Below are 14,917 nucleotides of genomic sequence, written 5' to 3'. Positions count from 1 at the left end.
AACAGAATTGCCCTAACAGCAGCAACAACAGGCAATAAAATATGAATAGTAATTTGTCTTTCTATATTTTTGATTTTCCAAGTTTTTTTTTTTAAGATTTATTTATTTATTTGTTTGTTTATTTATTTATTTGACAGACAGAGATCACAAGTAGGCAGAGAGGCAGGCAGAGAGCCGGGGGGGTGGGGGGAAAGGGAAGGCCCCCTGCTGAGCAGAGACCACCCCCACACACACACCGATGTGGGGCTCGATCCCAAGACCCTGAGATCACGACCTGAGCCAAAGGCAGAGGCTTTAACCCACTGAGCCCCCACAGGTGCCCTCCAAGTTTATTTTTTAGAGTGAATGTAATAAATAATAAAAAAGAGAGAAGGAGGTTAGTTTCTGTTTGGCCACCCTGATTCAGGTTTCTTCTGCCACCACTGAAGGACTCAGAAGCCTGGTATTTTTTCAGCTGTGTTTCTAGAATCCTAAGGGACCTGGCTGTTTCTTTCTTTCTTTCTTTCTTTTCTTTTTTCTTTTTTTTTTTTTTTTAAAGATTCTATTTATTTATTTGACAGATCACAAATAGGCAGAGAGGCAGACAGAGGGAGAGAGAGAAGCAGGCTCCCTGCCGAGCAGAGAGCCAGATGCAGGGCTCAATTCCAGGACCCTGAGATCATGACCTGAGCTGAAGGCAGAGGCTTAACCCACTGAGCCACCCAGGCACCCCCTGGCTATTTCTTTAAGCCATGCTCCAAGGGCTCTGTGCCTACGGCTGACGCAGATCCCTACTGAGTCCCCAAGGCATAGGGAACCTCTCTGAGACTGCCCTGCCCTGACCCGGTCACCCTCCCCACAACCCCCACCACCACCACTCCAGGAGCGGCAGCGCATGTCCGACCGGCTGGAGGACACGAGCCTGCGGCTCAAGGATGAGACTGACCTGTACAAGCGCATGATGGACAAGCTGCGGCAGAACCGCCTAGAGTTTCAAAAGGAACGGGAGGCGACGCAGGAGGTGGGTCCCGGGCCCGGGTTGGGGGGTAGTGGTGGGGAATGCCAGGGCTCCCTCCCACCGGCCCCGCCACCGCCAACCTGCCTGTCTCCCACACAGCTCATCGAGGACTTGCGGAAGGAGCTGGAGCACCTGCAGATGTACAAGCTGGACTGCGAGCGACCGGGCAGGGGTCGCAGCTCGTCCTCCGGCCTGGGCGAGTTCAGTGCCAGGGCCCGCGAGGTGGAGCTGGAGCATGAGGTCAAGCGGCTCAAGCAGGTGGGCGCCGGGCAGCATTCCATCCGCGAGGGCTGGGTCTCTCCAGAGGAACCCAGAGCTGCGGCACCACCTCCCCCCGGCTGGCAGGGCTGCTCAGGCCCAACTCACTGCTCAGCAAGGCGGCTTCCCTCCCAGCTGGGTCTCATGCAAACCCCAGGGCCTTTGCTTGGACACCACTTTGCTATCCTTGGTGATGGGGGAAGAGTGAGACTTTACCCAGTTATGGATTGGTGTCTTGCTGTGTTGGCTCCTCCCAGAAGCAGACCCTGAGCCCAGGGTCCCATTTCAAATAACTTCCGGGAGCAGTCCCATGATCAGAGACCAGCTGGGGGAAGTGGGATCAGTGGGGGGCAGAGACCAAGGGAGGGCGTGCTGGTGAGTGAAGCCCCCACTAGCAGCCCGACCCTGGGGGTAGGAAACTGCTCTAAGTTACACCCCTGAATCGGCCTTTCCCGCACCCCACAGCAATCCTAAAACCCCAGCCTTTCCTTGTTCATGACAGGATGTCCAAAGTCCCAGGTGTGAGCACTTAGGAGACTTGGGGCAAATGCTAGCATGTGGTGTCGGCTCATGGGGTCTGGGCAGGGCACGGTGGGGCACCAGCACTCAGGAGGAAAGGTGCCCCTGGAAAGAGTTCTCCCAGAGCAGGATTCCTGAACCCAGCTACAGAAGGAGCCTAGATCTGGCCTGCCGGCCCAGAGACCCTAGAGCCTCACTCTTTACAGAGGGCCGCTGTTGGAAAAGGAGCTACCCAGTGGGCCATGTCCCCACGTGGGGCATCAGGAGCTCCTCTTCTGGCTCATCCTCCCCCAGGGAGGAAGCGTAGACAGGAGCCCTGCCCCTGTCTGGAAATGCAGTTCCCCCGAGTAAGCCTGTAATTCCTTCTCAGGACCCTGTGACTTCCCAAGAACCAGGCCTCCACCCTAAGCCTGGCAGAAGCCACATCATGTATAGGCTTCTTGAGCTGGCCATGACACACACGAGGGGAGGGTACTGGTAGCAATCAGGAGACAGTGAGTGCCAAGAAATGGGTTCTGGTGGGTTCTGGATGCTTCTGGGAGCTGATGTTGCCTTTGTCCTCCTGCACAGGAGAATCATAAGCTGCGGGATCAGAATGATGACTTGAATGGACAGATCTTGAGCCTCAGCCTCTATGAAGCAAAGAACCTCTTTGCCACCCAGACCAAAGCCCAGTCTCTGGCTGCAGAAATAGACACAGCCTCTCGTGATGAGGTAACGTGCCCATTCCTTCTTCCTTTGGCGCCTTGGCCCCTCCTCTGTGAGTCCTGTCCCGTTCCTGTGTGCTGTGATGATAAGCCCCAGGCCACCCAAGCAGGAAAAGCAGCCCATAGCCTGCAGGTGGAGCTGCGTCAGTTCTGATGTCCTGCACGTGCTGGGAGAAGCCAGGGTTTGGGAACAGAGTGGAGTTTGAGTCTTTGTTCCACCAGAAGCATGCCGTGGATCAGCATGCTTGCTTCCATCAACAGGTAGTGCGGAGAGGCTAGAACTCCTCTCCCTCAAGCCAAGAGGGGAAGGACCCTAGCCTTTCTTGAGCAGCTGCCTGTCTATCTTCTGACAACTAGAAGGCTTTCTGGACGCTTCCATGTTGCAGATTGGGGAACCAGGACACAAGATCACCCAGCCTGGGAGTGAAGGACCCAGGTCTCCAGAACCGAAGTCCATCCTTTCTGCCCTACTAGGGTGCGGTTATGAAGGCCCAGGCCTCCAGTAATGCCCTGGTCACATTTTAACATCAATTGGAAGAAGTCCCTAAACCACCTAACCCTGTGCTTGGGACACAGAGCTAAGAGCCCATCCCTAGTCTTGGGGGGCTCCCACCTGGGGACAGAACCAACATTTTCTCCTAAAGGACACATCAGGAATGGACCCACACAGGCGGGGCTGGGGTGGTGACAGGACCATTCCAGGTAGAGGAAACAGCCAGAAGCCGTAGGAGACTTAGGGCCCTGGGACTTGGGGTGTCGTTCTTTATCAGAAATGTCTTTGGCCAGTGTCCTCAGCCTGTCCCACTTGGGTCCCTCCACAGACCACCTGGGGTTGGGGCTGGGCGGGTGAACAGTTCACACTCCTCAGGTGTGAGCGGCTGCTGCTTTAGCTGGTTCTGGTGGCTGAGTGCCAAGGTTGGTCCTGGGGCCTGCCTTGCCCAGGGTCTCCCGAGCTTCTTGGTCGTCGGGCGCTGGCTCGCATGTGAGCTGGCAATCAGCTACCTCTGCACCAGAGCCTGGGCCTGGCCTCTGACCTGCGTCTCCCATTCCCTCCAGCTCATGGAAGCCCTGAAGGAGCAGGAGGAGATCAACTTCCGGCTGAGGCAGTACATGGACAAGATAATCCTCGCCATCCTGGACCACAACCCCTCCATCCTTGAGATCAAACACTGAGACAAGGGCTGCCTGCAGAGCAGCCTTGGGGACTCAGACCCCCGGACCCTGGGACAAAGGGGCAGACCCTGCTTGGGGATGCAGCCCAAGCCAGGCCACGCACGCAATTGAGAGCGCGTGCGTGCGCGCACACGCACACACACGCACACGCACACACACACACACTGTAAATGTATCTCCGGCCACCACGTCATGTGTACTGGTGTGTATGTGGGGGAAGCCGTGCACACAGCAAGGGGTGAGCTTGGGGCTGTGGGTGTGGGTGACATCTGTGCCCTTCCTGTCCCCTCATTCTGTGGCCTGTCTGCAGGGGCAGATAGTCCTGGATGTGGGAGGGACAAGGTCTGCGATCGGGAGTTACTTTAATAACAAGAACTGGAAGATGGCGTATCAGAATCTGGACAAAAATGATTCTACCTCTGGGGAGGAGGATTAAAACATGCTCTAGTGAGACAAGCTCTTTCACACCAGTCCCTGTTCCCTCCGGGAGTGGGAGCCGATGTCTGATCTTTTTCAGGAACTCAAATGCCCGACGACTACATCCTCCCCAACCTTTGACCACCTTTGAAGCCTAGGTGCTCAGGCCCTCCCAAGCCCCCTCCCCAGCTGGCAGCCCCCGCGATCCTTGGGCACTGTGTGTCCAAAGGACTCAGGCCTGCAGAGGCCCAGTTAGCATGGGGCGACCTTCATTCCAAGAGTTCTTGGTATTTTTAGAGTTCCCTGTACACTTCCCAATCCCCGCTTACCTACCTCTTTCTGTTTTATTTTTAAGACCGTGAAACATAAGCAGCATTTAACTTGGGTGTACAATAAAGGGATTCAAAGGAAGGAGCCGGGGGACACCGGGGGGGGGGGGTGGTCTGCAGTACGTGTTGGCATGGGCTATCCAGAGACCTGCTGTTCAGGGAGGAGCTCGCTCACTCGCCTGTTCGTTTCCTTCCCGCTGCTGCATCTTAGGAAAAGCGAAGCACGGAGGGACTGTTTCCATGGCATCGGTGGGCTGGGAGTGGACCTTCCTTGCTGCCCAGCTCCCTGGTCTCCACAAGGCCTGGGGATTCTGAGCTCTGGGCTTGGCTCAGCTGGGTGTCCCCCACCCCCACCCCTGACCCCGGGTCCCAGCTTTTAGAAACACTCTTGCATTCCATTCTCAGCCCTGCGAGGTGTGCTGGTGAGAGACACAGTTGGACGCTGTATGGAAACCTTAGCCTTCCATCCTCAGTGGCACGTAGGGGAAATGCACCCTCTGGATTTTTAATGTGATCTTTTGTCTTGGGCAGCTGGAAGTAGATAGGGCACTTTGAGTTTTCCTATTTGTTTCAGTGGTACATGGCTTTTGATTTGTTTCCTTAATCCGAGTATGTATAAATATGTATGGTCTTATTTTTTCACCTGCAGTTTCTTGTTGTCTTCAGCAATTCCGGTGGAAAAAGGAAAGTCTGGGCATGTTGGGGAGAGGCCTTGAGGGGTGTTTGCAGAGAAGAGAAGACTGTAGAGGGTGGAGAGGGGCTTGGGGACTGGGGGATGAATGTTTCCTGTTCACAAAGGCAGGACCGGTCTTCACTCCGTGCCGGTCAGCTTCTGCTGTTGGATCGTGTGGTTTCTCTCTAAGCCCATGTGTGGGCTTTGTTTCACGCCACAGATAATGGGGCTGCGTTGGTCTGATTCAGGACTTTGGGGTCACCCACCCCAAGCAGACTAGGGCATTCGGTCTTCTGGGAGTCTCTCAAGCCCGTAGGACACTGGTGTCCTTGGGCATCTCCGGGGGTCTTAGAAGCAGCAGCAGCAATAGAAAGCAGGAGGAGTGGGTCTCTTGAGAATTTGCTAAGAGGCGGGAATGGCCCCCAACTAAAGGAAAGGAAAGAAGACGTATCATGACTTGGCTTTAGTCTGGATTTTCCACTGGAAGGAGTCCTAGGGAGGCCAGCCACCTCAAGGTCCTGGTGCATGCAGGACTCACCCCAGGGGTGAGCATTTTATATGTTAAACTTTCTGTGCCCTTTAGCTGCACTGATACAGAATTCCAGAGAAGGCCCCAGAGGCCTGGATTACACAGTCACTATGGGGATGGGAATTTCTGCTTTTGGAAAAGGGGGTGGAAAGCCATCGACTTGCAGTGTTTCCTTCAGGAAGGGGGCGTTTCGGGAGTGGCTTCCCTGAGGAAGCCTGAGTCTGAAAGGCCCCTCTGGACCATCCTGGTGCTGGGCATGGGGGTCTCTGGAAGAGGGCCGACTTTAAAGTGAGGTGAAACTCCACATCTTCACCCAAGCATCACCCATCCAACCTTCTTCAGCCGAAGTTGTCTTATGAAACCTAGGCTGTCATTCCAGTTGGTGTTTCTAAGTGCTCTTCCACGCGTGAGAGCTAGTCCGCGGGAGGCCCATGGCCTCCAGTGAGGGTTCCCAGAGGTACTAACTCTGGGAGCAGGTGCGGCAGACCCCGCCCCCTTCCTGGGCTGCCCCCTCCTTTGTCTGTTGTCTAGTTGGGAGGTCTGCTGCAGCTGCCAGGTGGTACCCACAATGCCCCACTTGGTGTGCATTTCAGGCGAACAGAACAGACCTCCCAGGAGTTGTTCTGTTCCATGCAGTACTTAGGACACGTCTGAAATGGAGAGATTTTAAAAATTCTGATAACCCAGAGGTTCAGTGTCATTGGTGTGGAGTGTGGCCCGGCTGTTGGAATGTTTGAAGAACTCCCCAGATGATTGTAACTTAACTGAGTGCCCTAGGTGTGATTTGTTTTGATTTGTTTTTGTTTGTTTGTTTTTGCTAAACCGGGCAACTCTACCAAGTAGGGATTAGTAGTAACTCTTCTGAAGTTGTGAGGTGTTTCAGGGGCATCCGGAGAGGGTCCTTCAACAGACCCACATTTTACACGGCACTTGACTATCCTTAATTCAACAGAAAGCCAAACAATTTGCAGAATCAGTGAATGAGCTTTATAAAGTTCTAGTAAAAAAAAAAAAAAAGTACATATTTTAAAATTTGAATTGGCCAAGTTAGACATATTATTTTAAGCTTGTAGATTCTTTGAGAATTGTCAGAGGGAAATTCCTTTATTTTGACTTTATTTCTCACCATTACAAAAACAGAGCCCAAGAACCTCCCAAAGCACTTGGACCGAAAACAGTGGTTTTCAGCTTGGGCTGCACAGTGGGATAACCTGGGAAGATTTTCGAAATTCCGCTGAGTGAACCGGCCACCGCCCCACCCCAAGATTCCAATTTAATTGGCTTGGGTGTGGCCCAGGCATCCAGATATTTAAAGAGCTCCCCAGGCCATGCTGATGTGTAGCCCAAGGTGGAGACTAGAATGTTCCGCGTCAGGAGTGGAGAAAAGGGGTAGAACTGGCTGCAGGGTTTGTTAATCCAGGTGCTACCTTAACGGTGGGGGTGTCGGTGGTGGCTTTGATGGGTGGTGAGAAGTGAGCAGATCCCTCACCCCAGCATGGGAAGCCATATGCCTTCAGGAACTGGTGTATCCAGCTGTTTTCCGCAGCCTGGGGGTAAGCAAACCTGCGTGGGCAGGTCTCTGCCTGGTGCCTACAGAATCGCACATGGGCCCATTCTGGAGTCAGGGGCGGGAAGGGCTGTACCCCTGACGACAGCCCCAGAAACAGTCCTCTACTTGCACAGCCGAAGAGGGGACTCTTGCTGGCTTTGTGGGGTTTATCTCTGATCCGTCTTCAGGCTGGGTGGATGAGCATCCCCCCAGCTCTTCCACTGTTAGTAGCCAAACCAGCATCCCGGCCTATGTTCTGGTGGCTCTGGGGCCCTCATCTGCTGGCAAGTCTGGTTCCTAACCCAGTCAGGTCTGGCGGTCCGGGGGTGTAGATACTTCCGTTCCAATAAAGGGCTTGATAACCAGCAGAAACCTGCAGGGGCCAGTGGGGCCTGGTGGCTCAGCGAGGAATTAAGCCACTTTTTGTGCTCTGTGGCTCTGTGTGTTCAATGCATTAGCAAATTTAAACCTAAAAGCCAGGGAAGTTTGGGGATGGTCACCATGCCAAGGAAATGACTATTTGCCTGGCAGGTCCACAGTGACTCTGAAAGCGCTGGGGAGGGTTTTAGGTTGAGGACTTCAGTGCTGGCATTCCCCCCCACCCCAGCCGTGCCTGCTGAGGGGGCTGTAAGCCAGAGGGGCCACATACCCCCCATGTGACTTCAGGTTCCTTCCCTTGACCTGCTGACCTTAGGGACCTTCTGGGCCTGCCCTAGCCTTGTGGCAGAACAGCTCTAAGGCCCTTCTGCCACACTCTGCTGCCTACCTGAGAAAATCGGCTGCCTTCTGGAAAGGCTTCTAAAAGCATAGACCCTGGTGAAGTGTGATGTCATATGTCACTCTGATCTTGTAGGCTCCTCCGCTCTCCCTGGGACTGTACGGGGAAGGCTATCTGCCGTGAGCTGCGGGTGGCTGAGAATGGCACGGCCATGGCTGCCCATGCAGGCTGCTGCCTGGGGGAGACTGCGCCTCCTGTCGGGCCCCTGGGGAGGGGGGAGACCGTACCTTCTGGTGGGCCCCTGGGCCGGGGGATAGGGCTGTGCCTCCTGCCAGGCCCCTGGGTTGGGGGAACCTGCCCTCCTGCCAGGCCCCACTGCTTTGCTGTGCTGCACAGGCCTTGTTTCGTCTGCATGGTTTGGGGTCGTCGTCCTTGTGCCTTTTTTCTTCCCTGTCGCCACTGTACAGGAGTTTCCATGTCCCCACTGCCCCTTTTCTACATCCTCTCTTTTCCTCTGGTCCTTCCCAAGCTCTGTAAATGTGTACATAGTACCTCCACAGGCCCGGAGTGCTCCTGGGCCAGCCCCACCCCACCACCCCGTCCCCCCAGGCCCCCCCCACCCCCCCACCCCCCCCACGCCGCACGCTGATCCACTCGGAGAGGCTCAGCCTTCCCCTCTGCTCGCTCCACCTTGCAGACTCGGTAACTTTGTACAGAACTCTTTTCATTATGGTCTTAGCTTCCAGGGCTTGGACCCACTTAACACCTCCCCTGGCACCCCCGTGCGGCCTACCGCTAGTTTAGAAGCCAGAAAAGGGTAACTTTGTGTAACGCACCTTCTCCCCCAAACCTCTTCCCGTATTGGTGTCAATATTTCTAGAGAGCAGGGCGCCCCTTCCTCTCTGCGGGCCCTGGCCCCGGGCAGGGACATCACGGGTCTGCAGCAGCGTCCCCGGCCCCGGGGCAGGGAAACTCCCACAGGGGGCCTCCCAGGGCTTGGCATTCAGCCAGGATCACGGCTGCCTGGTGTCTCAAACAGCCTTGGACTCCACGTGGGCAGAAAGAAGAGGTGTCTGGCTGCTGCTCTGGCGGGTCACTAACAACAGCCGAGCTCTTCCTCCTCTGCCCAAGGTGCTCAGACCCGAGTGCCATTAATCCCCCCGCTGCCTGGCTGCGGGCTGCGCTGCTGGGGGGGACCTTGTTGAGGTCTCGCTCGTGGCCTGCCAGCTCCCTCCATCCCAGCCCTTCCTGCTCTCTTGGCTAGGTTCCTGGGGGCCAGACTGGATAAGGTGCACATGTGGCCTCGTGCCCAAGGGTTGGTAAGACAAGCTTTGACACTGTGGGATTCTCCCTGAGTCTCACCCCAGGAGCCTCCATCTGGAAGCAGGCTTAGCTCTGGCTCTGGGGCAAGACATCCACCCCCAGGGGAAGGGGGATCGGGAAGGCCCAAAGCTTTCCCCCCCGGGGCCTCGAGCTCTCTGCCCACTACCTGCTTCTAGCCAAAAAGGAGCAGGCTCTCAGAGGCAATCTCCTTCAGGAACTCTAATGTACAGACCAAGGTGTAAATAAACAGTTTGCTTTTCCTGCCTGACTTGATGGTGAGTTTCTGTGGTTGGCGGAGGGAGGGCGGAAGAGGGGAGACCTGGTTCCAGGGCTCCTGGGCACACACCAGCTTCTTAGGAAGAGCAGGCCCCACCCAGCATCCCAGGGTGGCTAGTGCTGTCCTCCAGGAGCAGCAGGTCACCCCGCAGACCCTCATTTTGGCCCACTGTCCCTAGGAGAGGAGATGGGGATCCCAGAGGCCCTGGTAACGCCAGCATGTCCATCCCCAGAGCTTATCTTCACCGCAACCACGTCCCCTTTCTCAGCAAGGGCCTGCTGGGGGGCCTCACCTTGCTCTAGTCACTCTAATGAGTCTCCAAGGTCACCTTCCTCCATGTCCACCACTGTGACTCCCCTGGGTCACGGGCCCAAGTCCTTCCCTTAAACCTGGTTTCAGACCGACCTGACAGCACTAGTCCTGCTAAGCCCAGGAGCATTAAGGTAGAGAGGTAGAGAGGCCCAGACCCCCAGCTTTCTGCCCTTAGTCTGCCCCTTACTCTTACTATGGGATTCTAGGGGTGGGGAGGGGAGTCACAGGTGGTCCAGGCACAGCACCTGGAGAGCAGTCTGCTCTCCCTGTCGGCCCAGACCCCCAGGACAGGCATGACCAGGTCCCTCCATGTCCCCACACAGGCCCTTGGGTGGTCGGTCAGCCTGAGAGGCAGGCAGCTCCCCCTTCGGTGGATTTCTGTGGCCTCCTGGGCTCATGGGCAAGTCCCTTCCCAACACTGGGAATTTGTTGTCCTGGATCTCTGGTCCCTCCATCTTCCTAATGCGACTTTTCCCCTCCTTAGTGACCATCTCCTGCAAATTAAAAACACAGGATGTCCAATTAAATGTGAATTTCAGATAATTTTTCAGTTTAAATATGTCCCATGCCATACTTAAAAATTATCCATTGCATATCTGAAATTCACGTGTAACCAGGCATCTTGCGTTTTATGTGGCGACCCTATTCTCAAACCTTTCCAGGACCTTTCTCTGCCAGGAAGGTGTCTCCAGTTCCTGAACATTTGTTTGCCTTGTGCTCACTTTCAGAAATCGATTCCTTTTTTTTTTTTTTTTTTTTTAAGATTTTATTTATTTATTTTTGACACAGAGAGAGAGAACCAGAGAGGGAATACAAGTGGGGAGAGTGGGAGAGGAAGAAGCAGACTCCCTGCTGAGCAGGGAGCTTGATGTGGGGCTCAATCCCAGGACCCTGGGATCACCACCCAAGCTGAAGGCAGATGCTTAACCACTGAGCCACTCAGGCACCCCAAGAAATCGATTCCTTCTTAGTTTGCCACTCCTTTTTTTGAGACGGCTTCTGCCTTCCCCACCCTACCCAGCCATCCAGAAGCAACCTCTGGCCTTTCCAGAAGTTGTTAGCCCCTTTGAGCATCTGTCTTCACACAGCCATCTTCCCTCTGTGTATCTGTGTTGTTACAAAGATCCCAGACGTTGGATTAGGCTCCACCCTAACCTAGGATGTGCTTGTATCTGCAAATACCTGATTTCCTAATAAGGCTACATTCACAGGTACCCGGGCTTAGGACTTTTAAGGGGACACAGTTCAACTCCATTTACTATCCTGGAGAGAGGCGGGAGCAGGCCCTCCTGTGGGTACAAGTGCATTCTCTGCTTGCCTGTCCTGGAGAACCATTCTTGAAGTCTTGGCTACTTCGTACCACATCATCCCTATGCCCCCTGGAGGTCACACAGTTCCTGCAAATGGCGCATTGTCGGATCCCAAACTCACTAGGCCCTCACATTTAGAGCCTTTAAAAAAATTTTTTTTTTAAGATTTTATTTATTTGAGAGAGAGAGAAAGAGCAGAGCAAGGGGGATGTGCAAAGGGAGAGGGAGAAGCAGACTCCCCGCTGAGCAGGGAGCTCCAGGACCCCAGGATCATGACCTGAGCCAAAGGCAGATGCCCAACCATCTGAGCCTCCCAGGTATCCCCCCCCCCCCTTTAGAACTGTTGAGACTGGTCTGGGCCCAGGTCAAAGTCTCCTGAAGAGATAAAAAAAAATATCTGGGTCTGAAATCACTCAGCCAAACAATTTAGGCATTAAGGGTAGATACAGAAAAGACAGCAGGGACTTACATCGTCCTGGGAGAAGGGGAGTCACAGCTGAGTCCCAGGTGATGAGCTGCAGGTGAGAAAGGTCTGGGGGTGGGGCTGCAGGAGCAGGGCAAGGGCATTGAGGTCAGCTGGGGATCAGGGACCGCTTCCCGGAGGAAGGGGTATTGCAGAGGAGCCCTGGAAGACTATAGGACCCAGGAACCACATGTGGGAGAAGCAAGTAGAAAGCACAGTCCTTTGAGCCGGGAGGTGGGACTGATGAGGCAGTAAAGAGCCGGCCTGCCAAGAGTGAATCTCTGTTCATCATGAAACAATTGTTTCATCAGAACCTAACAGATACATGGCATGGGGCTAGGGGCAGAGCTCTGACCCTGACAAAACAGCTCTGCCCCTAGCCCCGATAAGCCCCCTCCAGCGTGTGAGAAGGGGAGGCTCTCAATCCTGCCTGCGTATTTGAATAACCGTTGGGGGAAACCCCACGGATGTAGGCCCCAGCCCAGCGGGTTGGAATCAGGTGGTGAGCGGTGAGCGGGACACTAGGGTTTTTCCATAGGCCCCCAGGTGACTCCAGCTTGTGGGCAGGTGTGAGGGTCCCTGGTGTGTAATCCCCCCACAGATCATTTGAGGGGTCAATTGAGGTCAGGAGGAGGAGGAGACCAGGTGAGGGAAACTGGGGAGGAGAAAGGGAGGGATCCCATCAGGTAAAGAGGCCTAGCCGGTGGGGAGAGCAGACGAGCCGAAGGATCTTAAGCCAAGTGAGTGGCCGGCTCAGAGCCCAGTTTCAGAGGGTGGCGGCACGACTAGGCAGCAGCCTGAGGGCGGAAGAGCTAGGTGAAGGCGGCCTGGACACAGGTAAGGCCTCCATTATTTGTTGTTTGCTGAGCGGGATGAAGCGTTGGAATTGCCAGATGTCAGTGGTCCGTTGGGCAAGGGAGCCAGGCTTCTCACAGCCTTGCCGGGAGGGCCTCCTCCAGCCAACCCGTCTCCGGAAAATGACTAAGCTACGTGCAAAGGTGGGCAAAACTACTCTCTCGCAGCGCCTCGCTTTCACACCCGCCCGGAGTCCCCGGGGCCGCAGGAGCGACGGCAGCCCGAGACCTGTGGCCAGCAGGGGGCGCTCGCTGCAGGAGGAGGCGGGTTCTCCTTGGGTCCTGCCCGCTCGCCGGCGGCGGCGCTCTGCTTTTCCAGCCCTGGGGAAGCCGGATTCGGCATCCTCCCTGCCCTGGGCCTGACGCCGTGCGCGGCCCGCAGGAGGCAACAGAGAAGTAGTTCTTGTTGGCTTCCAGGTACTTACGGCTTGCCGAGTGCCCGGACTGGTGCGCACTGGGTCCTGTAATCCTCCCAGCCACCGTGAGGTGAGCGGTAGTGTTATCCCCATTTTACAGATGAGGAAACTGAGCCATCACAGGTGACCTAAGTTGCCATAGGTGGTCACCCAGGGTTCACACCCAGGCAGCTGGTAAGGGGAAGAGTCATCCCAAAGCGAGACTTCACTGATTAGCCCGAGGAGTGGGTTGCTCAGAGCAGGGAGGCGTCACTTCAGCCTGGAAAGGCTTCAGGGAGAAAGGAGGACACGTGCCAAGCCCTGGAGCCGGGGGCGGCACTCCGTGAGCTGAGGGGCTGTGGAAAGCACCGTGGGAACAGGTGCATGGAGGTGGGAGCTTGTGTATGGAAGGATGCTGGCGGGGCCCTACCTTACAGTGGGCTGAGGGTCACTGATGTTGCAAGTCCCCTAGGGCAAGGCTATGGTCTCTAGGGCTCAGAAGTCCAGAGCCGGCTTCAAACCTGTCCTTCCAGTAACCCAGTGGTTGGGCTGGGGCTGCAGGAAGTTCCCCTCACTCCCTGCCCCCATCCCTGGTGTGGCCCTTGGCTTTCACTCCAAGCTCTTACCACTGGGTTCTGATTTGGGCTCTGTGACATTGATGTGGTCTCTGGGCTAAAAAAAGAAAAAAAGAAGAAAAAAATGCTAGACCTCCTACTAGGCCCAAACCCAGTGGGCAAAACACTGAAGTCCGAGCCCACTTTCTCCAGCCTATTTGATAGCGCTAAGCCCAGGGGAGCCAGTGAGACCCTCATCCCCTGCATTTTAGCCCCTTGGGCCCCTCTGCCCCCACTCGGCTTTCCCAGCTTATCCAGTCCAACAGGCTACTCCCAGGTACCTGCTGGTCCCTGGCTGAGTCTGGGCCAGACCTCCATACTCTGACCCGCAGTTGTGGGTAGAAGTGTGTTTGGCAGAATGGAGCGGGAGGAATGTTGTGTGAATGTCAACTCCGAAGGCAGGCAGGGCCGGAAGGAGATGCGGAGACCATCTAGTCCAACCTGTCCCATCAGAGACCCCTCAAGATGAGTCTGATTTTTGAGGTTGGGGTAGAGACAGAGGACATCCATCCACCTCCTATGTCTCTGCATCGTCTGCAGGATCCAGGCCCAGGGCTGAGCGCCAATCAGTGCTTATACTCAAAGTCATGGTCAGTGAATGATTTAGGCGGTAAAGGCTCCCAGAATTGCCAGCTTTGGGCTGGCCCTGTGCCTGCTTTGATCAATAGAGGGACACATGCATCATTGGTGGCAGAAGCAGTCTCCTGGGACTTCTCAGCTCTAGCCCTATGAAGCCACAAGGAAATGTGGGGCACCCTCTTGGAGGCCCCGCTATGAGAAAGCCCCGCTATGAGGAAGCCCAAGCAGCCACATGGTAGATAGAAGACCCAACCCAGGAGCTCCAGCTAAGTGCCAGTCATGGGAGGGAGACCATGGGGGGGGGGGGGGGAACCTTCCAGTCATCCCAGCACCTAAGCCAACAACAGGGGAAGGACAACGGCCTGGCTAACCACCAGGACCTGAAAAGGGTCTTGTTTTAAGCCTCTGTGGGTTGAGGTAGTTGGCTACACAGCAATGATGCAAGAAACAGCGGGTCCTCAGGAGAATGCTGTCGGGCCTCCTCTCACAAGATCCATCTGCCCCAAAAGGAATCCACCCAAGCATCTTGGGGAATGACTGGGTCCGTCAGTCCTCAGACCTCCCCCAGGCAGATCTCTAACCATGTAGGAGCCCCATAGAGAAGGCAGAGTGTCCATGAGAGCTGGCTCACCTTCAGTGAAAGAACGAGTGCCCCGGTGGCTGGGGGAGCTGCCCAGCGGCGGTGCTCACTAAGGCTCCTGCCTCATTTGGGGGGGTCTTCTGAGGTGGCCTGATTTTATTCAGCCTGTGACCCACCCTGTGAGCCCTCCTGCCTCCTTTAAAGTCCACAGCCGCCTTGAACCATCTTGTTAAGTGTGAATGTTCTACCAACAAGTGGAGGGGTCAGGGAAAGGGAACTGAACTAACCACCGAGAAGGTGGGGGGGGGGGACCAAACCGCATTAATCCTCATTTAAATGTC

The 14,917-nt window shown here is 55.4% G+C and overlaps 1 protein-coding gene across 4 annotated transcripts in view; it reads left to right on the top strand.

Annotated features, from left to right (window-relative positions):
• The window catches only part of RAB11FIP4 (RAB11 family interacting protein 4), a 116,862-nt gene extending 107,402 nt beyond the window's left edge, over positions 1-9,460 (top strand). For all 4 annotated transcript variants that reach the window (XM_059147641.1, XM_059147643.1, XM_059147644.1 and 1 more), the window contains 4 exons: positions 863-1,000; positions 1,097-1,255; positions 2,345-2,488; positions 3,538-9,460. In XM_059147641.1, the coding sequence (XP_059003624.1) occupies positions 863-1,000; positions 1,097-1,255; positions 2,345-2,488; positions 3,538-3,654 (558 nt within the window). In that variant the 3' untranslated portion in view covers positions 3,655-9,460. The remainder of the gene's footprint in view (positions 1-862; positions 1,001-1,096; positions 1,256-2,344; positions 2,489-3,537) is intronic.
• Positions 9,461-14,917: the final 5,457 nt, after the last annotated feature.

Source organism: Mustela lutreola, chromosome 15 (assembly GCF_030435805.1).
Source record: "Mustela lutreola isolate mMusLut2 chromosome 15, mMusLut2.pri, whole genome shotgun sequence".
NCBI classification, from domain to species: domain Eukaryota; kingdom Metazoa; phylum Chordata; class Mammalia; order Carnivora; family Mustelidae; genus Mustela; species Mustela lutreola.
This window is presented reverse-complemented; position numbering and strand designations above follow the sequence as displayed.